This window comes from Poecilia reticulata, chromosome 19 (genome assembly GCF_904066995.2).
Source record: "Poecilia reticulata chromosome 19, P_reticulata-male-v2, whole genome shotgun sequence".
Classification (NCBI taxonomy): domain Eukaryota; kingdom Metazoa; phylum Chordata; class Actinopteri; order Cyprinodontiformes; family Poeciliidae; genus Poecilia; species Poecilia reticulata.
This window is the reverse complement of record NC_088848.1, coordinates 8,730,235-8,752,247: the sequence shown is the minus strand read 5'-3', so window position 1 is coordinate 8,752,247 and position 22,013 is coordinate 8,730,235. Positions and strand designations below refer to the sequence as shown.

At 38.8% G+C, this 22,013-nt stretch overlaps 1 protein-coding gene across 4 annotated transcripts in view; it reads left to right on the top strand.

Annotated features, from left to right (window-relative positions):
• The window catches only part of LOC103481485 (adenosine kinase-like), a 169,210-nt gene extending 152,151 nt beyond the window's left edge, over positions 1-17,059 (top strand). For all 4 annotated transcript variants that reach the window (XM_008436958.3, XM_081600781.1, XM_081600780.1 and 1 more), the window contains 3 exons: positions 1,555-1,669; positions 16,313-16,399; positions 16,556-17,059. In XM_008436958.3, the coding sequence (XP_008435180.1) occupies positions 1,555-1,669; positions 16,313-16,399; positions 16,556-16,680 (327 nt within the window). In that variant the 3' untranslated portion in view covers positions 16,681-17,059. The remainder of the gene's footprint in view (positions 1-1,554; positions 1,670-16,312; positions 16,400-16,555) is intronic.
• Positions 17,060-22,013: the final 4,954 nt, after the last annotated feature.

Here is a 22,013-nt window from a genome sequence, read left to right as displayed (position 1 = left end):
CTCTTCTTCAGTATAAATACAAGATAAAGAGCTTGTCCTCCCAGACGCAGCAATCAGCAGATCTGAACGAAGTCTCCTGATTGTGATCTGTTTCCTTTAAATGCTCAAAAGAACTCTCTGCATCACAGCTCTAATTGAATCTCTCCCCTGCAGCATTTTTTTTTTCCCTCCAAGCAGCCCGCGGTGGAGATTATCAGTTTCTCGGTGGCTTCGACGTAGCAACGCAATTTAACACCCTTGTAAAGCTTTCATATTTCACGCTTTGTTGATTTATGTCTGATCAGTCGCCCTGCGATCGTAAATATTGCCATTTGTCAGCCGTGAACCAAATTGACCGTATCGTTTGTCAATCCGTTTCTAGCTTGCTGGCCCCCCCCCACCAACGTCATTTTCTCTCTATAAGAAGTTGTCAGGTGAGTGTTTCTGATATGTGAAACGGAGCCTGTGCCTTTGCCTACCTTTTGTTATTATGCGTGCCCTGATGGGTGCACCTCCACCTCATGCTCTTAGAACCTCTCAGCTCCTGAACCCAAGTGGAGGTATGTCTATTTTATGTCAGCGAACATAAAACCTGAGGGCGACAATGTGCAGGAGCCCGGTGTGGTTTTGCATTCAGTGCTTGTGGTTACATGCAGTCACAGTGACAAATTGCTCTTTTTTCACCATCGCCTGCTAACAGCCTCTGTATTAACCTCACTATTAGCACTTACTTAGAGTGTTACACCCATTTTTCCCTCAGCCCAGGGTCTCCCCGGACCTCTTAGGGCTGATTAAAGGACGTTTGGGAAGCATTTAGAGGTGTAAAAGCTCATTGGTTCGAGTGAGGCAGAGTGGCTGGTGCGGGCCGGAGTCTATCTCTCTGATTGCTTCCATAATCACAGTATTTCCTCAACCTAAAGTTGCTTTAGTGCTAGCTTTGACACAGATGTCCGTGGCAACTGTAATTTCAGCTCCTCGATGTACAGAAGAAGCCGTCCACTTCGTTGGAAGATTGCGATAAAGACATTCTACCTGCTCATAGTACATCATGATGAGTTAATAATAAAGCAGCACTGACAGGTGTGGGTTTTTTTTATCCCTCTCATGATCAAAGGCAAGCACTCCGGAGAGCTCTGTCGTCTCCAGGCGAGAATATCCATTCCGTGCAGATGCTGAGGAGAGATGGCCTGTTTCAGGAGGAGAACGATACAGTACATGCACCGCCTATCCCCCGCTGCTCGCAGACTGCAGCGTTATCTGACAAAAAAGCGTATCTTCACACTCTCATTTTCATCTCACTTAGGGAATATGACATTGTAATATTTTCCAGGCCCTCTAGCAACTTCAATGGAAGCATCATCGAGCGTGCTCCTATTGATCCGTTTCACACCAGCTCATCTGGTTTTATTATCACTTGATCCGTCTGGCTGGATAGGGAAAAATAAAATAAATAAATCTGACCTGCTCTCAGTAACACTTGTGATCTTTGATTGACTACTCCGAAAATGCTCTTCATGATGCTTTCACTCAACTTAACATGTTCACCCCTCCTGGGTTTCTGTGGTGTTTTCACAGACGGATGACATTGCAGTGATCGCGCACAAGACCCAAAACCTCCCCAAGGAGAACGCAAAGAGGCAGCGATTGGTGGTCTTCACCCAGGGCAAGGACGACACCGTTGCGACTGTTGGTAGGTTTCTGCTTTTTTGTCCGCACTGGCCCCTTTTGGACATATTTACCCTTCACTTAAACCCTATATCTCCGAACTGCAGAGAGCTGAGCTTTAAATAGATGACTGGAGAGGCCAGAGTGTTATCAGTAATGTCTTTGAAGTGAAGCTCTGATATTGACGCCAGATGTTTAAAAAAAGGCAAAGAATGCTTGCTCTACATTCTGTCATTTCAGAGCATAAAAGAAGTGTGGGGGATGCAGAGAGCAGCCATTGATTTGTGAAGTACTTCTAACTTTGCCTTGAATACACTCCAGGCTGGTCCTCGGCAATTTTTAATGCTTCAACTCTAACATCCTGCCCTCTTTTTCTCTCTTTCCTGTGCCAAATGCTTGCAGAGTGACCTTTGTGAGAAGTGGACCGAGCTTGTTCACTGAAATCAATCCATTTCCTCTTAATACAGAATATATTCGGGACCAGAACTACGGCCATATTAAGTTAACTTATATACTTATAAACCAATAAGCTTCACAAGCCACCAAAATCAAGAATAAATCCTCCTCTTCCAGGAAATTACGTTTACTACACACTAGAAGAAGAAACCAAGGATTTCTTTATATTTCTGAGGGTTTTAAGTTTATAGAATCAGTGTGAAGTTCAGTAAACACCCTTTTAAAATGGAACTATTGACAAGAGAGAAGCAAGAATTACATGTAATATTAATAAAATTAAGATCTTACATTGAATGCTAACTAGGAGTGCAGTTTTGGGCAGTGAGAAAAGCGGTGGGTAGTTTCAGATAATAACTGCGAACCTTTGCCTTTGTTCGGAGCCACAGGGTGTCTCTCCTCATTGCCCTTGTGGTTCAGTTCATTTTAGCAGAGCATGGAGAGAGCTGGCCTGTAGGTAACATATCAATCATCGCTGGGGCCCACAGAAGGGTACAGTTACAAGAGAAACACAAGTGATTCAGAACCGCGTCTTCTGATGGGCCCAGAATTTTTCAAGTTAAGATTATTGGGCTATACATTTAAATAGTGAACAGTTTCACCGTGTTTGTTTTACATCTAGTTGCTGTCAGTGTTATTACATAGTGATGAACTAAAACGCATGTTTTTTGATTGACCTTTTTCAGTTAAGTCTAAATCAGAAAATAGAAAGCGAAAAAGGCTTTTATGCCTAAATGGAAATAAGCTGCTACTTCACTTAAATAGCCTGTAGTGCAGTGCTGTGGTAAATGTTGATCTTTTTTGGTTTTGTTTTCTGGAAAAAAGACTGAAAAGCATAGGGAATCAGCCAGTGAAAGCTTGATGGATGCATGTCTTCTTGGTGTATGGGACACGACATCAGAAAAGCCTGATATCGTTGGCAAATGTCATTCATGGCATTTGTTTAATTGGCTATTAATTCTTGCAGTCCGAGCAGTTCTTTGCGATATAAATGTTGTGGATGCTGATATTTTGATGATGATAAATTTGTAGTTTGCTATGCAAATCTCCTAAAAATATTCCCCTTGACCTTTAAGACTAATAATAAGTGTGTATTAGCCTTCTTTCAGCCAGATGCTCAGCAACATGTGGGGGACGGGCAGCTTTATGTTGCTCGAGAAAACTACTCAAGTTCTTTTTCTTAGGACTGTGAGATTGTGGGACGATATAATTTAAAGTTTTAGCGGTTTTAAACCAGCAGCTGAATTTCTCACAAATATATATTTGCTATAAACATTTTAAGATCGACAAGCTTTATTGTCATTCTTCACATGCAGAGCATATAGATGAAAATGTTGTTTTGTGCAGACTTATAGCACAATACATAAAGGCTAAATTTTTTGCTATATATATCTTCTGAACACTAAAGTTTCACTGTACCTGCTGTAATGAGTTCTCATGTTATCAGCTTGAGAAAAAAAAAAAAAAAATTCCTCTACACCTGGGAGCCTCTGTGTTGTCTTTTAGCTGAAGATGCTGCATCTTTGGCCCAACTCAAAATGCTGTGGCAAGCAATCAGGACTTTTCTTTGCTGTGCTGTAAAAACAACACCAAGCAGGAGTACTCTTGTTTGTACACACAACTTTTCTGCCATGAAATCATATTTACGGCTGGCTGCAATGTCTTTTAAATCATGTATTAAAAAGACACGTCTGTAGCCTCTTCATTTTCTTGTAAAGTGAATACAGTGTTGCATACAGTTTATCAGTTAGTGTAACTTCTTTCTACGTTGTAAAGGATGTATGAATGTTAATAAATGTGACCTTTTATGTTACGTGTCAGTGAAAACCGTCAAGGTTACTTATTCAAACATAATGCTGAGATGATTTGCAGCCTAATTGATGAAAACCAATGTGTTTGAGAAAATCTGCGACATTTCTTCCTCTCGGATGTTTTGTCAGTATCCCTTCGGATATTAATAATGTGTAAAGTAAAATTCTTTAGATAATTTATCTTTAATGATTCAGTCAGCTAGTAATTATAAGCATATATAATAGTTAACAGTGCCTTGTGAAGGTTCTTTTTGCGTTGCAGTCACAACAGCGCTGCTAATTTCTTTTTTTCAAAACAAGAGTCCAGAATGTGAAGTGGAAAGAAACTTTCGCCAATTTTTACAAGTGTGTTGTGCATTATTATTTGGTCTCCTGAAAGTGATACCCCTAAATAAAAGGTAGTGGAAGGAAAGTCATTTATTTAACTAATAAGAATGAGAAACTTTTAAAATGGTGCTAGTGGCAGCATGCTATGTGAACGCAAACACATGCCACTCTTTCCAGATAGTGAGTTTTGTTGCCCTTCTCAAATATGCACTACTTTGTGTTGGTCTACCATATAAAATCCAAACGAAGTACACAGAAGCTTGCGATCGTAATCTGGCGAAATGATAAAAAGATAAAGTAGGCGTGATATTCCTGTTAGTCGCTGTGGTTCATAAATTGCGCTTAATTTATCTGAGAGGAACAGGCGCCACACCCATTGTTTAGTGTTGTGTCATCTGCCTAATATTACACTCACTGGTCACACAACACACTCTCAAGTAGTCCTGATATAGTAGCTGTGACATGCAACAAAAAATGTCAGCGGCGTATCCTGATGCAGTAATACTCATCAGCTGTCTTGTAGCAGCTGGTTCGAGCACTTAGAGGGAAAACAATGGACGCCGATGTTGTCATTATGCAAATATGCTGCTGCTGCTGCTTTGTTTAGGGCTATAAATAAGTGGTGAAAACAAACCAGCTTTTTTGGGGGGACTGTTGCTGGCTGAATGCCACCAGAGTTCCCCACTGGATGTGGCTTATCAACCAAACAAATTAATGTTCTTAAGTTGTAACGATCAAAATTTGAAAAAGCTAATAAGTTGGTTAAAGTTTCAAAATCACAATATGGGCCGCAATTTTTATCTGCAAATTACAATTCTTTCTGTGAGTGTTGTTTTTTGCACAGAGCCTTGGAAAAAACACCTCAAAGCTGTTTTTAAAGTTGAAATCCCCTGGTTTCGAGCCAAATGTTTAAACGGTCCAGTTAAAGTACAGATCTACATCTAATAGAGTATCAAAGACAATACTGTTCACGGATACTCTCTCGCCAATCTGATTTAGCTTAAGCAGTTTTGCAAATAAATATACGCAAAGCTGTCAGTCACGGGTGTGCAAAACTGCAAAAGACATCCTTTCAGAGACTTGCAATTATAATTTTCTCAGCACGCCACACTTTTCAGATTGTTATTCATTCAAAAAAAAAGTTAATTGAAAATTAACTACAGTTTTCCTTCATCTTTAAAGTCATGTACTACTTTTAAAATCCACATACAGTTCAGTTTGTGGTTGCAACAAGACCATTTTTGGAAATGATTAAGTGGTAATAAGCACTTGCAAGACAATGTAAATCCTTGTCTAGTCAATAAATGATGATACAGATTCTTTTCCTGGCCACAAATTATTCTGCATATAAATAAGTAATGAGCCAATAACAATTTAAATATTGATATCTAAAGTGAAGTTCTTAGAAGGGAATTTACTTTCAGGGGGGAATTTTACAAGAAGCCTTTTTATCGACGGGCCTGAGGGTTAAAAAGGAATAAGGATCCATCGCTTGTGCTGGAGGTGATGGATAATTCCTGCCTGCTCCCCTCGTTGCTCCCGCACGAAGACACAGCCGCGCGCCGCTGTGAACTTTATATAAAATACATGATGAATGCTGGCTGGATGAAAGACAATGTGTTTCAGATGTCATCTACAAAGGCAAACATGATAAATGTCATTGACTGTGCCTTCATTGCGGTGGAGCTGTTACAGCTGTCGTAGGTGCAACACGAGCGATTTGTGTGCGCGCGTGTTTGTCTGCGTGCGATCCGTACCAGCCAAATAAATGTCAATGTAAAAAGAGAATTAAAGATTTTCATTTCCCAGAGGCGGCACTCTAATAAACTTGATCTCTCATTTTGTTTGCAATTTGTCCTCCTGTCAGCATTTGATCATTTGCCAGCCTCTGTGTGTCATGTTAAACCATTTTATAAACCATTTTATAGTGATTAAGGGTGGGAGAATGCCTTTCCCTGTGGTATAATTCTCCAAAAAGAGATGTCAATTTGTTATTCTTTTTTCCAGCCCTTCATTCAGAGCTTTTTAACACAAAACCCTTTCGAATGTGACGCGTAAGTGCCAGGAGCAAGTTGAAATGGCTCTTTTTTTTTTTTTTTTTTTAGCTGCCTCTGACACTGCTGAATTACACCAGGCCTTTGCTTATACATTATTGCGGTAATTACGATCGCCACACTCTGAACCTTAACAGGGAGGAGATCTAATAAACCATCATTCAGCAGGGGTTGCCGCTGTAATCGCTGATAAGGACTTGATAAAGCCTGACTCGGCTCCTCTGAGAGTTTTAGAGCTCTCGGCGGGGCAAGGCAGGCAGATTTTTACCTCCGATACCGATCTATATGTGTTAATCACGTCAGATGGAGGATGAAGCTCATGCCAGACACGAAGCAAAAATGATTTTCTCCTTTAGCTTCCGTTAAAGCGGAAAGCGGAGTCACTTACATGGTAATTGAACACCGTTAATAAAGTGCGATGTTTGTGTTACATACTTTATATTCGACAGAATAAATTATCAACCTCCAGCTGCAACTTGTTCACATTCTCCTCACGCTACAACCACAAAGTTCAGAATGTGAGACTGAGATTTGATGTGACAGACCAGCAGAAGGTAGCACATAGTTGTCATGTGGAAGCAAAGTCATTGCTTCACAAGCAGACACACCTCTGGAACAAGCAGCTCTCCTCCAAGACAGGTGGTGGCTGCAGTGATACTCTCAAGAGGGATCTCAACCTCTTGATAGGAGCAGTAGCGTTTATTCACTTTGAGGAGATCGGTAAGGACTTCGTAGAGTACCGTGAATATTTTCTACTAATTTGTTTGCAGTTTATTCATGTTTACTAAACATCTTTTACTACCTCACGATTCGGTTCAGATTTTTCTTTCTGTTTTTTTTTTGGGACACAATTGGGTGCAAAATCTTTTCAAAGCTAGTATTCACAATGATTTCTGCTTCAGTCTATAGGAGTGCAAAGGGCCCTAATGATCTTCTACGGTTTGCTTTGCAAAGGCAGAATGACAAATGGAGTCACTACAGTATCTTTTCCACTCTCTTCCTGCTCGGTTCCATTTCGTTTTAACAAAACGGCCACACCTTTCTGCAGACGGCCTCCTCTGTCTACAACATCTCAATTTCCATCCAATCGTTTTTATTTGACAGTCACTGTAGTAATTTAGTGAAGAATTGTACAAATGTACACAATTCCTTTCTGGTTTGCTCAAATGTTCCCCAAAAGTATTCACATCGCTTGCGGATTTAAAAGCTGAATAGTGGAGGCGGACTTCTTGAAGTAAAACACACCCGCAAACGTCTGACCAATCACACAACACACCTCACAGAGCTTTATATGGGCGGGTGTGGCGTATCGTGGTTTCGCACATTCGCGGTGTTCCTGAAGTGCCTCATTTTCATTTTGCAAATCTTGCTCACAGTAAAAGCATATCTCAAACTGAACAAGTCCAAATGTTTGCCTTCATTGAAGATGGGCCTGGTTGAATCTCTCGCCCTTTCTTTTTTATATTTTCTTCTTTATTGTGACGCTTTTCACTCATGTTTATGTTCCAGGATGTCCTGATTAGTTACAAAATGGAGACAGCCGACAGCCAGCAGATTTGCCCTGTTTTATAAGACAAATATTTTATGTTGATTCAGAATCATAGTAAATGAGAATCGCAATTCTTATGCAAACAGAATTTTATTTTTTTTAACACACTCCTAATTGCAAGGCCTTCAAAAAAGTATTTTTCTGACTTCAGTGAATTATTTTAAAATTATGGATGTTGTTCCAAACTGGCTCTCGGAGCATTCAGTTGTTGGTCATACCTGAGTGACCAACGGTCTGAGCCTGGGTTCGCCGATGAAAAGTTTCTGTCTTCAGGTCGGCAAAACCTGCAGCAAAAAGGTTCTTCAAAGTATTTTCTCAGGAAAGTTGAATGCAAATGGCCGCCATGTCACATTTGACATTTTCTTTCCCGGAGCTTTGGAGCTTTTATTTACTTCCTAATTTGTTGTGGTTGTACCGTGACAAAATATGACAGATTTGGAGGGGAATGAATACTTTTACCAGGCGCTTCTCTTCTTGCTCGCTGACACATCAGCTTTCAAGGCTCCTCCTCCCAAACTCTCTGAAAGGATCTCAGCCACTGATGATATTTCGCCTGCGGTTTCAGTAATTTTGGGCACATGTCCTCTTTTATATAACTCACTTGCGAGCAAAGATGCCGGTCGTGATAGGGAAACAGATTGAATGTCAGCTCGCTTCTAACCTGTGACGTTTGCCAAGAAAAGCGGTGAGGCTTGCTTTCCTCTCTGAGGCCCTGGATTTTGGCTCCGACGCAACGGGAACCGTTCCAGAAGGAGCGTTTCTCTGGGAAGTTTCTCACATAAAGGAAAAATAAATAAATAAATAAATGTTTCCCTGAATCTCTGTCGAGCACTTGGGCTAAATATTCATGTGCAGCTCCCATTCACTCAGCGGTGAGAGCAGCATATGAAATGAACTCATTGTTTTACTTGTGTAGATGATTAATTTTAATGACTTGACAGCTCCGTGCTCTACCTGTCAAAGCAAAAAATATCGAACTCTGGAACACAAGCGATATAGCTTGTAGTAATCCGAGTCAAAACACTGCTGCATATGATCATTTTTCAAAAGCAGCTGAAGTCCTCTTATTTAAACAGCAACTTTTTTTCTTTTCATTAGAAAGCATTTTCTCAGTCACGGCTGTGCTGAGGGTTGTCATTGCCAAAAAGAATAGCCAGTAATAAAGGACTTAATTGATACTCATTTCAAAGAGATGGCTGCTGAAAGAATTTCTTTTAATCACCACCATTCAAGAGCCGTAAAGAGGGAATTATGAAGTGTGAATTAACAAAGCACACAATTATGCAGCACCTTACTGGAAGGAATTATTTGAATTCCTTTTGAGTTTTTATTTTATTTTATTTATTTTTTTGTCCCTGCTGGTGCGCATTACCTGTCAGAGCGCTGCCTTGCAAAACTCCCACATCTTCACCACCAATCTGCTCCCCTGTTTTTTGCCAGAATAAATTGAAAAGAACAGCATTATGTTTAAAAAAAAAAAAAAAGCGTTCTGCAAAGGTTTATTGATTGAAAAAATTGTTGCCAGACTCATTATTGTGAAATGTGAAGTGAGTGCAGTGAAGTGATGTTTTCAGATGCTCTGTGAGCCAGTAACAACAGAGTCAGAGGGTTCTGGCAGAAGGATTTTTTTATTTTATTTATTTATTTATTTTTTTATTTTAGTACTTATTGCCATGTCCGTGGCAGATTTTTTGCCAATGAGGTCTTTGTTAAAGACAACGAGGGAATTGTTGGAGTGTAACTTGAGTTGACGTGTCAGTCAAATGGAATATTTTGCATCGGTGAGGTCGTGTGAACTTTCCCCCAGCAGCAGAATACAAACTGCGGTCATGAATAATGAGAAATATCGAAGGTCTAATGTACCATGATGTGCCTTTCGCGGAAATGTTCTGGAAAACTCATCAGCAATGTTTCTAAGTCAGGAATCAGAAAGAGAGGCTCTGTTTGATGCTAAGAAATGTTTAATTCGCATCTCATGTTTAAAGAAAGTACACCCTCTGCTACTTCTTGGGTTTTAATATATAAAAGGATGTAATAGCAAAGTCTTACTAAAACTGTAAAAGCCCACATACACAATATACTTTTTAGTATTATTTGCTGCAAAAAAGAAGCCAAAGTGGGAAAGTTTGTAAAAAATAAAATAAAATGTAAGCATACAAACAAATCAGGATATCTACAAAAAAAAATTGTGAGGTGTGTACTCTCTGGTTTACCTTTTGTGTTATTAAAATAGGTTTTGCATTACCCACTTGATCTTGTTAAAATTGACAATCACAGACTCGCTTTTTCTAAGTTAATATGACAATAGAGGCCCAGGACACTGAATATGTTCTCAAAATGTTCTGCTCTGCCACATCAGTTTATGTTACTTTCTCTGTGTCGTCAGTCTTGCCTTATTTTTCTTACCTATGCAAACTTTATCAGTGCTACTGACAAAAAACCCCATGGAATCATACTTTGGGACTTTTATTGTTCGCTCGTAATATTCACACATGCATCACTGTGGAGTCTAAACGGCTCCATATAAACATGCAGGACATCCTTCACACACAGCACAAAGCACCAGGTCGAACAGAGTTTCTTCAATGCTCTCTGGATTTTATCGCAGCACAATTTTCTCCATTGCTGTTTCTGCTCGTCTCTGTCTCACCACCAGGGTTAGCGCTAATGCTGTTTTCAGCAGGGGACAGATGCTTCATCACAGCTGATCGCACCACAGTTTTGCACATAAAACAGCCATCATCCTCTTCTTGTGTTTTTTTTTTTTAACTCTTTGTCTCTTTGCTGCTGTATTCAATTAAAATGTCACCATACGATAGAAGGTTCACTGCAGTCCACTCAGCGTAGGCTGCTTTTGGTGTCAAAGCCAAAAAAAAAGAAAAAGCTTTTTCGGCTCTCTCCAGTCTTCCTGATTCTAACCTCCTTCGCTGAAGTAAGTTGACTCTATTTCCAGTAGCAAACCTGAAAATGACTTACAAAGGCCTGGTTTTTCAAACAATGTCAATCTATGTATTGAACAACCGTCTTTAAAAGGGCACTGAGAATTATCTGCAATGATTTTGCATGTCCCTACCTGTTGGCATTTTCAGCATCACAGGTTTCCTCCTGTATGATAAATTCTTGCTCATTTCTGGAGATTTGTCCCTGCCGTTTTTGTCAACGTATTCCAAAATCCTAAGTTGGAAGAATCAAAACTATCCGTCCAATCTGAGTCCAGTTGTAGAGCTGTAGCTTCACCTAAAGAAATAGCGACTTTACAAACTACTTTCTAATGCACAACTTTCTATAAAACTAAAGCTCCCAGGCAACCAAGCAAAGTTCTTTAGGTTATCCACCGGAGAGGTATTGAGGTTTTTTTTTAACCCGAACTGAGAGCGATTCCTGATTGTCTTTAATAAAGGCCTGAATGGAGCCACTGATTTTGTGTAATTAGTCTAATCAAAATGTCTTTGTCACCAAATGTAATTAAGATCGTCAAGCTACTTTAAATAACACTGAAGGAGCCATTCGGGTTTTTTTTGTTGTTTTTATTAGAATTGTATTATTTTTATGTAAAATTAATTTAATTTACTTTTTATCAAACTGGAGGCCTCGAAAGGTATTTAATCCATAAATAGTGTGATAAAGAGCAGCTGTGTTGACTGCAGAGGCTTGAAACAAAAACAACTGATTTCAGAATCTCAGTGTAATCGTCTCTGATGCAGGTTGCAACGACAAGATGCTTTGCAAAACATTTAGTGGCAAATTCAAGAGTTATTATGACTTAAAAGATGTAACCAAACTATTGGCTTGAAAAGAGTCTACTCTGTTATCGTGCAAACTTGCTAAAACTTGAACGTGAAAATAAGATAAAAATTCACAGATCTGCTTGTAAGTGATAAATCCAAGTACTCTGATGGGTAAAAACTGTTTTTTGGAGCATGCTTAACTATTCACTTGCACTCATAGGTGGATTTTGCTAAGAAGAGAAATAATAATTGTCTCCCTCTGAGTTTATTACAAAATGACTCATTCGGCCTAGAGTTTTTCACATTTTTGTCAAGTTATAACCACAAACTTCAATGTATTCAGTTTTAATTTTGTGCTAACATGGTTCTCAAATTTTAATTTTGTGCTAACATGGTTCAACATGTTGAATTCAACATGTTCATTTTGTATTCAGCTCGCCATTTCAACATTAAATCTGCACTTGGAGTTCTTTTGGACAAGAGTAGCTATGTCTATTCATAGCCGTGATTAATACTGATAAACTCAGTGCAGTTATAGACCAATCAAAATGGACCTGAAAAGGGGCGTAAACTTAGAATTAAATAGTGTGTAATAACCTACAAAAAAACAATGTGGTATTGCACAAATGATAGAAAACGTAGAACAATTTGATTTATTAATTTCGCCCAATTTTCGGTTGTAGTGTTGCAGCAACAAAATAAATGAGTGCTTTTTTTACATTTGTTTTTTAAAACCATTTTAATAATGATAAATATGCTGAGATATTTATGTGTCTAGATGGATAGAAACAGTTGAGCTGGCTTATATTTGCACAAAGACAAATGTCTCGGTCCATAACTCACTGCCTCAGTAATCAAGATGTAAAGCAGCCTGCTTTTTATTTGCATTCTTTAATCACAATTCAAATAGGTCTATGTTTAGACTTATAATAGTAATCTAAAACCAATTATAGACGTTGAAGCAAATATTTAGTTTTAAACCAGATATCCATCTAATTAGATTTATATGAAGAACTAAGAAATGATTTACATGTATTTTCAATGGAAAATGCTTTGACACAACAACTAATTGCTTTCAGAAGTGACCTGATTAGCACATAGTAAACGTGTGCAATTTAATATCAGTATAAGTACAATAGATAGATTAAAGCACAACTATCTACAAAGACATGACAGCATTGGAGCCGTAGAGATGCACAGCTCAGGTGTCGACGAGTTTTAGTCACACTCCAAAAATCTTGATTTTTAACTTTTTTTCAAGCTAGGTTTCTGACGAGAAGTTAGCTGTTGCTGAAAGAACGCTGAAGTAGCACTATGTGTGGAGGAAAACAGACTTCCCTGAACACACCATCCCCACAGTGAAACATGGTGGTGGTACCATTATGCTGTGGGGATGTTTCTCTTTATTTGGGACAGAGAAGTTCGTCGTAGTTGCTAGAAAAATTGCTGTATCGGTCTCGGTACAGCAAAACATGGAAGAAAAAAAAACTAGAGGCGGGGGAAGAACACAAATGCACAGCACTCTTTTCAGAAACTTTTTTAAGTTGTCTCTCATTTTGTTGGTTTGTTACATAAAATAAAAATATTTTCTTGTTATTTTGTTTAAGTTTGTGGTTAATACGGGGCAAAAGCATCAAAGTTCTAATACTTCTGAGTACAAAGTTGAGAATCCTGATGAGAGACGATGTGGCCGTGTTTAGCACCGGCCTCTGGAGAACAAGTGCAGCAGTTTCAGCCTTTCAAGGCATCTGCAAAGCTCGTCGAATTAGCACGACCACATCCAACGACTCCACTTCACTCAACGGCAGAATAACTGACAAGCTAAAATTTATTGTAAGCACGCATTTTACGTGTGGTTAATCATTTCAAGAGAGAGGAGGGCTCTCAGGCTTCATCTGTGGCATTAATTAAACAAAGTCTTTATGTTGTTAATTAGCTGATCCTGAAAGGATTCTTGTTTTATTGTAATTTTTTTTTTTTATCAGTCAGCTGCTTCCTTTTTACAAGAATTAGTGCTGTTATGAAAACACCATTGAACTCTTTAATCTGATACATTATTGATACATGATCTGTTACGCAGCTTTTCGCTGCACACGGAGTTTCTTCTGCTTCGTTCATTGACATCAGGTGTTCAACTGCGGGTTTGTCTCTTGCTCTTTAGGGCAGGAACTTTAACGTATTAAAAAATTGATAAGGTGTGGTGTCTCATCTGCTGCTCAGATCGACTCTGAGCCCTTGTCACATAGCGGGGAGCCTCATTAAACAAATTTTTTGTAGTTCTTCTCTATTTCATGTTCTCCTTAAACTCCCTGTGTCTCTTCTCAATAAGAGGTCTGTCAGCCTCCTCTTGTTACTTTCATCCGCATGTCAGTCTTTTGTCTCCGACACCTTCTTGAAGGTTCGCGTCTGCACCGGGGCCCTCGGATCGTTTGAAGATCGTGTGCGTGGTTTACATTGTTCTGACATAAGTTGCTGATTTAATGTCACTCTACACCTCGAGACTTTGTCATCTGGTAGATTTTTTTTGTTCCTCTTCCTTCCACCCCTCGCTCCGCTTTAAGCCGGGAGCGTCTTTGAAGTTCACACACTGCTGATAATTGAAGCAGTGTGTGATTTCAGCGTAATCCTCTGAAAATAATAAAAAGACTCTCATGTTATGGATTCAGTTTTAAAGTGAAGCCACTACACTGACCTCGCGCTGCGGTTAATCCAAAACAGTAGGCGCGTAAAGCTTGCCCACCGTCTGAAAAGTTAATATTTCCTCTAGATTTTCATCCTTCTCCTACTTGGTCACTCATAGAAAAGAGTAACTTTTAAAAACCAATTAAAATGGAGTGGTGGTTTCCATAATGCTTTTTGTTAAACTAATGACACCATCAGCATGAAATATTTGTGCTCCTGTACTGTTGAGATGCTTTGTGATTGTAAACTGTCTATGATAGAATTTGGGAATGTTGAAGAGGCCAACCATTTGCCTAGAAGCAGCATTTTTTATTATTTTTCATTTTTTGCAGTACATTGATGGTACTTGAAAAATAATTCATGTAAACGTTAAAAGAAGTTGAGATAAAAGTAGGCAAGACAGCAAGTTTTATCACAGACAAAATCCAGCAGAGAAACTTTGTCAAAACCCCAGCAAATAAAAGCTTTAGCTGCAATGAAAGCTGGATTTGCAAAGTAATGAATCAGGAGAGTTCAATACAAAAGTGAACCACGCCTTTCAGATTTTGATTAAAAAGAAAAAGAAATTGTGTTTCAATTTATTTTCAATTTATTTAACAACTTTACACTACTTTGTTTTGGTTTATAACATCAAACACCAGATAAATATATTGAAGTGTCTTAAAGGGATTGTTTAAGATCATGTAGGAATAGTTTAACAGAAGAGACGTTTCACTGCTGCTCTCACTGATTGTTAAAACACAAAGAACCACTCAAGACTAGCAAAGGAATAAACATTAGAATATTGTTGCTGTTAGAAACTGAGCTGAAGAAAAGCTGACTTTGCGGTTAACAAACATTAGTATTCAGCTGAAGCTAACATAAGTACATCATATAATCACCTTACTGGTAAGAATAAAAGCCTTGATTTTGTACATCTATGTGAGATTTCTTATCAGATTTTTCCCCAGTGGCTCTGAGTAGTTCTTCAAAGTGACATGTTAGTTTTCTCATTATTTAAAGTTCTTTCAGATGAGTTGTAGTTGTGAATACATACAATATTGGTCAATCTGGTTGTGTTTTATATTTGTATTTCATTATTTATCCTTTTTATTTTTTTATTTATTTAATTTCAATCAACCATCTGGCTCTGGACAAACTAACCACTTCTAGCGCTGACGGTCTTTAACTTTGCACACATTTGATCACCAAAGCTGGGAGAGTTTATCCCAAGGGGGGCATAAAAGTCCACACCAAGCATTAAGGTTGACAGGAGTGAGGAAAAGTAAAAACATTTTCAAGTGTGTGATGTGGGAAGTAGTTTTCTTTAGGAGGACGAACATCTGAGCGGCAGCATTTGCTGTTAATCTGATCTGAGCTGTTCCAGATTCAAACTGTTTGTAGTTCAAAGATCTTCTAATATTTCACATATGATTACTCAAACTAAAATGCTCTCTCGCACAGCAGAATGTTATCCTCAGCTAAGTGATTACTTAACATTATTCATCTCTGGAAATCACAAACAAACTTTAATGCACTTTATTGTAATTTTATGTTGCTAAACCAAAACACAAAGTGGTTCATAATTATTCTGTGGAAGGACAATGACGTGAGGTTTTAACTGGTTTTAGAAATAAAACATTTCAACAGTGTTCTGTGCATTGCTTTTCACTCCCGCTTATAACGCTACACCTGTGCAGGAAGAAAAGTGACCTGCGCACAGCCAGAACTCTGTTAGACATGGAGGTTGCGTCATGATGCTGTGGAGATGCTTTTCTTCAGCAAGGATAGGAAAACTGGTCAGAGTTGAGGGGAAGATCAATGAAACTGAAAACGGCAAAGTCCTGCAAGAAAACTGGTTTATGGCCTGCAAAGGACGTCACGTTGGACCGAAGGGTCATCCTCTGCCAGAACAAGGAGTATATGACAGGGATTTAAATGTCTAATGTGACCTTTTGAGGTATTTCGCAAAGAAATAGGCTTGTGTGGTTTAATGTGAAAAAGCTAAATGGCTATAAATACGTTTGCACTGTAAAGAGAATTAAAGGCGTTTCAAGTAACTATCGTTTCACTTCCTGACCACAGGTGATGAAGTGACCATGTTTCCCGTTTTGGACATCGACCAGAATGACATTGTGGACACCAACGGAGCAGGAGACGCCTTTGTTGGAGGTATGAAATTGCATGCTAATCAGCTTTACATAGGACTTCCCATCACATGGGCCTTGTTCAGGAAACAACTGAGTGCGTGGCTAAAACGTGATAACATCAGATTTATGGTGAAACTTCTGATTCTGATGAGTTACCTCAGTTGCTCTTCCTCCTCAGGATTCCTGTTTGCACTTGTCCAAGAGCAGTCATTGGAGGAGTGCATCCGGGCCGGACACTATGCAGCCAACGTCATCATCAGACGGGTCGGATGCACCTTCCCAGAGAAACCGGATTTTCACTGATTAATCCGATCTGTCATTCCCACAAGATGCTTACTGTACCGATTTATACTCTTCAGGGTTTTATGTGCATTTTTCTATTTCCTCTGACTGACGTTTGGAAAACAACTGCTGCGGCTTGATGGATTTATCCAGCCATGATAAGCAACGGAGATATTATAATGCAATTCAAACAATGTGCTAGCATCGGACATTGGAAAATGTTCATAGGAAAAGCCGCATTCCAGCAGAAGCTGCCACTTGAGAATCGACAACTGAATACCTGAATAGCTGATAAGTTTGAATCAGTAATGTAGACACTGTCTTTATCCATTGTCCATAATCTTCAATGAATAGTTTGAAGGTATATCATAATATAATTTAAATATATAGAAGAAATTGATCAATGTCTGAGAAATGCGTCACGGTGTGGGGACATCTCAAGTGTTTCTCAGCAGTTATTCTAAAAGTGTGGTTTCTTGCTTCCTTATCTGAGAGTTACAGCTAACTTGTGACCACAAAATGCAAATGAACAAATAGCACTACAATCTACTCCTCAACTGTTGCTCTGTAGGTTTATGAACAGTTATCAATTTGCCAGTAGGCTGTTGGTGGCACTTCTGTCTTTGAGTTTTTGACTCATGAGGAGGTAATAGTAATGCAGAAGAGGTATGTTTACAGCCCTAACCGTAATTATTGGCCCTCCTGGTGAAAAGTTGTAAAAACCGTCATAATAAATGTATTGCAGCAGCATAATGTCACACAGTTCTTTTCTTTTTTCTAAAAAAAAAATCAACCCTTATTTTGTTAAATTCGGTATGTTAGTGACTGGTGAAACATTTTGGTGTTGGTTTGACTCTTGTTTTTTTGCTGGCAGATCCAACGATGATAAACTTTCAGTTGTCTGGAAGAGGCACGCCTAGATTTCCTTTTAAAATATCTCAATAATTTAAGGATTTCATTCATACCACCCACCCTAAAAAGGTTAAATACAAGGGTAACAGGAAGTCAACTAATTAAAAGTTAAAGGTGTACATTTGGAAAATATTTCAGTTCGATTTATTTTATAAAAATGATTACGTAAATCATTAAGTTTGTCACCGGTATTATTTTTTTTTAAAACAGATATTTCCTAACAATGGATATTTTTTTCTTGTTGAATAAATATACTGAAATTAAATGCTGAGTTTTTCTTAATTGTTTAGTGTACACTTATGCTGCTGCAATAAAAACTTAATTTATTTTCGGGCTTTTTAAAGATCTTTACTGTGCGTACGTGCAGAGGGCCCTGTTGTGGTGTGAATAATGAACGCAAGCTAGCGCTGTACAAAGTGTCATCATTGACTGCTGCTGGTAAAGAAATTTGTTATTCAATTTAAAAACAAATATCTCCTTGATTTGCAGTTTGGCTGCTGCAGACATTGATAAATTACGGCTATTGACTGCTTCCCATTTCTTATGGGGCACAAATGATCATTTAGCAATTTTTCTCTTTCAACTGAAAATACAAGAAAAGTTGTGGAAGAGTGAAGACGCTTAATTTTGGATCGCCAATTACTGCTCGTGACAAAAACTGTCAGAAGTCTTAATTTTCTCTGCGCATTCATGAGGGTTAAACTACAACGCAGTGATGTGGTAAAATATCCGAGTTATTCTAATAAAACTGTTGGCACACCACAGAAGAAGAGAAGAAGTCACAGTGGAAGCTAGTAGTGATAGAAGCCGCACAAAAAGTAAAAAACATCTGCAGGATGAAGAATTATCTTACCAGACAAACTTTATGCTGACAAACTACACCCACAGTTTTTTCTATTGTGGTATGACAGTGGTTTCTCTGTTCAGGCTATGGCATGAACTGTGCTATGTCCTCTTCCCTTATGTTTGGGGCTTTTTATTCAGTTAGAACCAAGATTCTGAGTGTTGCATAATGCTAGGTGCAAAACAGCTGTTTTTGGTGTGTCAGGAAAAATTCATCTTTCACTTTAATGGAATTCACCCACATTTTTTGTCGAGATTAACTTTATCTGCATCTTTATTATTATTTTTCTTTTTTTTTTTTATCAAGAAAACGATCTATATCCTACATCACAATCAATAGTCAATCTGACATTGGTGTTTCAGATGTAAGATTGTCATCCAAAAATGGTGTCCAGGTGCAAAAATGGTTTTTCAAATTTATTTTCTTTCTTGAAAAACAACAGAAGCCTCATTATGTCTCATTTTTATACTTTGCACACTTGTATATTTTATGGCTCTAAAAAGACGATGTCAGAAACAACAGAACCAAACTGGAAGCAATTGTTTTGTTTGTACAGAAAAAAGAAAAACGACATTAGTCTTTTCTTGACCAGCACAAAGTCGGATTTAATATTGATTTCTTAAAGAAACAGGTGAGCTCACCTGAAATATACCATACAACGCACAGACAATTTGTAAAGTTCCTTTATTTCACTTAATCAGCAAGGTATCTTACTCTCGACATTCTGGTCATTGTACCCTGGAACTGCTCGAGTCACCCAACCTCCCCCATCACTCCCATGGCTAGTTGGGGTCCAAACTGGACTCTGTCTGCAGGGCAGCAGGAGATCATTTTTCTCAGTTTAAGGGATTAGTGGTTGCTCTTCGCCACGACCTGAAAATTAGCCTGATCCTTCGTACCCAGCTGTGCCGTCGCTGGGGGTTGGAGACAGGGATCAGAGGGAGCAACACCCCCCCACCACCACCCGCCGACAGAAACTGTTGGGCAGTGTCTCAAGTGTTTGAAATAATTCAACACTCTCATCTGTTCCACTGTGAAGTGTGAGAATAACCGTTTTTACTCTGATTGAACTACTTGTTTTTTTGTTTTTTTTTGCCTTTGCATACATATTAACCCAGATCATATAGGTTAAAAAACTTTCTCTTGCCAAAGTGTTACTAACAACTCTGATTCTTGTTTTAATCAACCTTTTTTTTTTCTTTTTTTTTTTTAAAGCATTTCCACAGATGCGCTTTGAAAAGGTCCACCATTCTGATTGGACAAGACTCCATGGCAGCTGGTTCATTTGCTTCTCAAGATGACAGATGGCAAAACACAAACACAAAAAGAGAGAGAGCCATGATTAAGTAATGAGGATGCCTGCCACAATGAGGGAAACTACTTTTCTCACTTTCTCCAACAAACTTTGGCCCTGCTCAGTGCACACAGATGAAAAAAAACAAAAAACGTGAGAGCATTTAGCATATTATCATGCTCTGCGATTTATGAAGACCTTTAACAAGTAGCGCAGCTTGGTCTGCAATATCTCTAATTTTCATTCTTTGGCCGAAACTTCACTTTTCCGTTGCAATAAATTTTGATTTTGTGACATTTGTCTACAATGGTTAGTTCACCAGCATATATAGTTGCTGTTAACACTAATGATGATAATAATAATGCTTGCAAAGGAGTAACTGGGGTCCTGGCCAGTGTTTCGCCCTGCAGATGGGCAGCAGTGTTTGTGAACACCAGTGTGGCAGTTGGCAGGGATTGAGGAGGGGGATGGGCCGACTGCTATGGCACATGCTCCAATTCAAATTATCCCTGGACCCATGCAGCAGTGGAGGACCTGCTGGGGCCCAGGGTGGCATTCATTACAGCCAGACACTGGCAGTTTTTTTTTTTTTCCTCTGGTCAGTCGCTCTTTATTATGACCCCCCCCAACCCACAAAAGCTTCAGATTCAAATTCTCTTTATTCATATTTCACCTGCTTAAACGTTTTCTAAACTGACAATTTTGTGGACTGAATCGTTCAGTCGATTTGCATAAATGTCAGGAGATGAATAACAGAAAACATGACAAATGGTGCAATTCAATAAAAACATGTAGATAATGACAAGAATAGCCAATCCTGATAATGTGCGCTGGATGAGGGAGCTTCAATTAACGTTGAGCGATATCCACTCAAAAACATTAGGAGTGTAAACTCACCAGTCACTTGTACACCTGTTAAATTGTTGAACAAAGTAGGGGATCAGCCAGTGATATGGCTGCAACTGAGTGGACTTCAGTATTTTTACTGACTGAGTTCCAAACTGAGCATTAGAACAGGAAATAACCAGAAGTTTCAAGTAATATAACTCGACGACAAAAGTAAATAAATTACTTTTTCAATCTTTAATGTTGCAGTGTCTGGTAAGGATTACATTAGGACACCCCCTCCCCCACATACACACACACACACACACACACACACACGCACACACACACCCACACACACACACACACACACACACATTTAATCCTATTTAACATGGCTAATATTACACACAGGCATATCACACCAGAAACACGCAATTAAAAGAGTGTTACTCAGCATTTTGAAAAAGGCTTTCCATATTTTAAACTCAGATGTTTACTTGGTGCACCCCTGACTACTGAAGTGAGGTTGAAGACGATGAGGCTGAAAGAACTGTTTGTGGCCTTCAGAAAGAAGATTTTAGGAGCTTAGAAGTCTGGTAAGGGATTTAAAGAAGACTCAGAGGATTTTTAAATCAACCAATCCGCTGTCTGGAAAATTGTCTACAAATGCAAGAGAATCTAAAGAACTGCCAACATGCCTAGGTTTGGTCCTCCAAGCAAACTTACCTTGAGAGCAGACTGCAAGGTGCTAAAAGAAGTCTCCAAAGTCCCCAAAATGTGGCCGCTGAACATATTGCAGGCTCTCGCTACTGCTGATATTCTTGTGCAATCAGAACGATAATATGCAAGTTAAACTTTCATCGAGTGTGCAAGGAGGAACCTTTGATCTCTGAGAAAAACATAAAAGCCAAAGCAAAGTTTGCCACAGAGAAGAATATGGACCAGGACTTCTTGAGTACTGTTCTAGGAGAGATGGAATCTGAAATTGAATGTTTTTAGACCCTAGAACAGAGGACATGTTGAACGTCAACTGAAGCAAAACCAAAACCTTTAAAATGATGGTGACCCAAAACATACCAGTATATCCACTGATGACTGGCTGACAACTAAGAAAATCCCTGGTTGTGTCAAAACACACATCTTCATCTCAGTGAGATGCTGTGGGGTGGTTTGAAAAAGGCTATTCATGCCAGAAATCCCTCAAAACAACTCACAGCTGAAAATAAAGAGTGGTGCAAATGGTTTGTTTTTTTTTGTCAGAATACTCATCTTTTTGTATTACTTTGTTAATGACTACAACAAAGGAAATTGGTGTTTACCTGGAAATAAATTACTTTCTCTAGAAATAAAGAAATAAAGATCAGGCATGATATGAATGTTTCTTTTTAGAGAAACAGAATTTTAAGCTGGGTGCGCACATTTTTTTCAATTAACTGTGTGTGACTTGTGTGGACAAAAATGCATTGTTGATGTCAA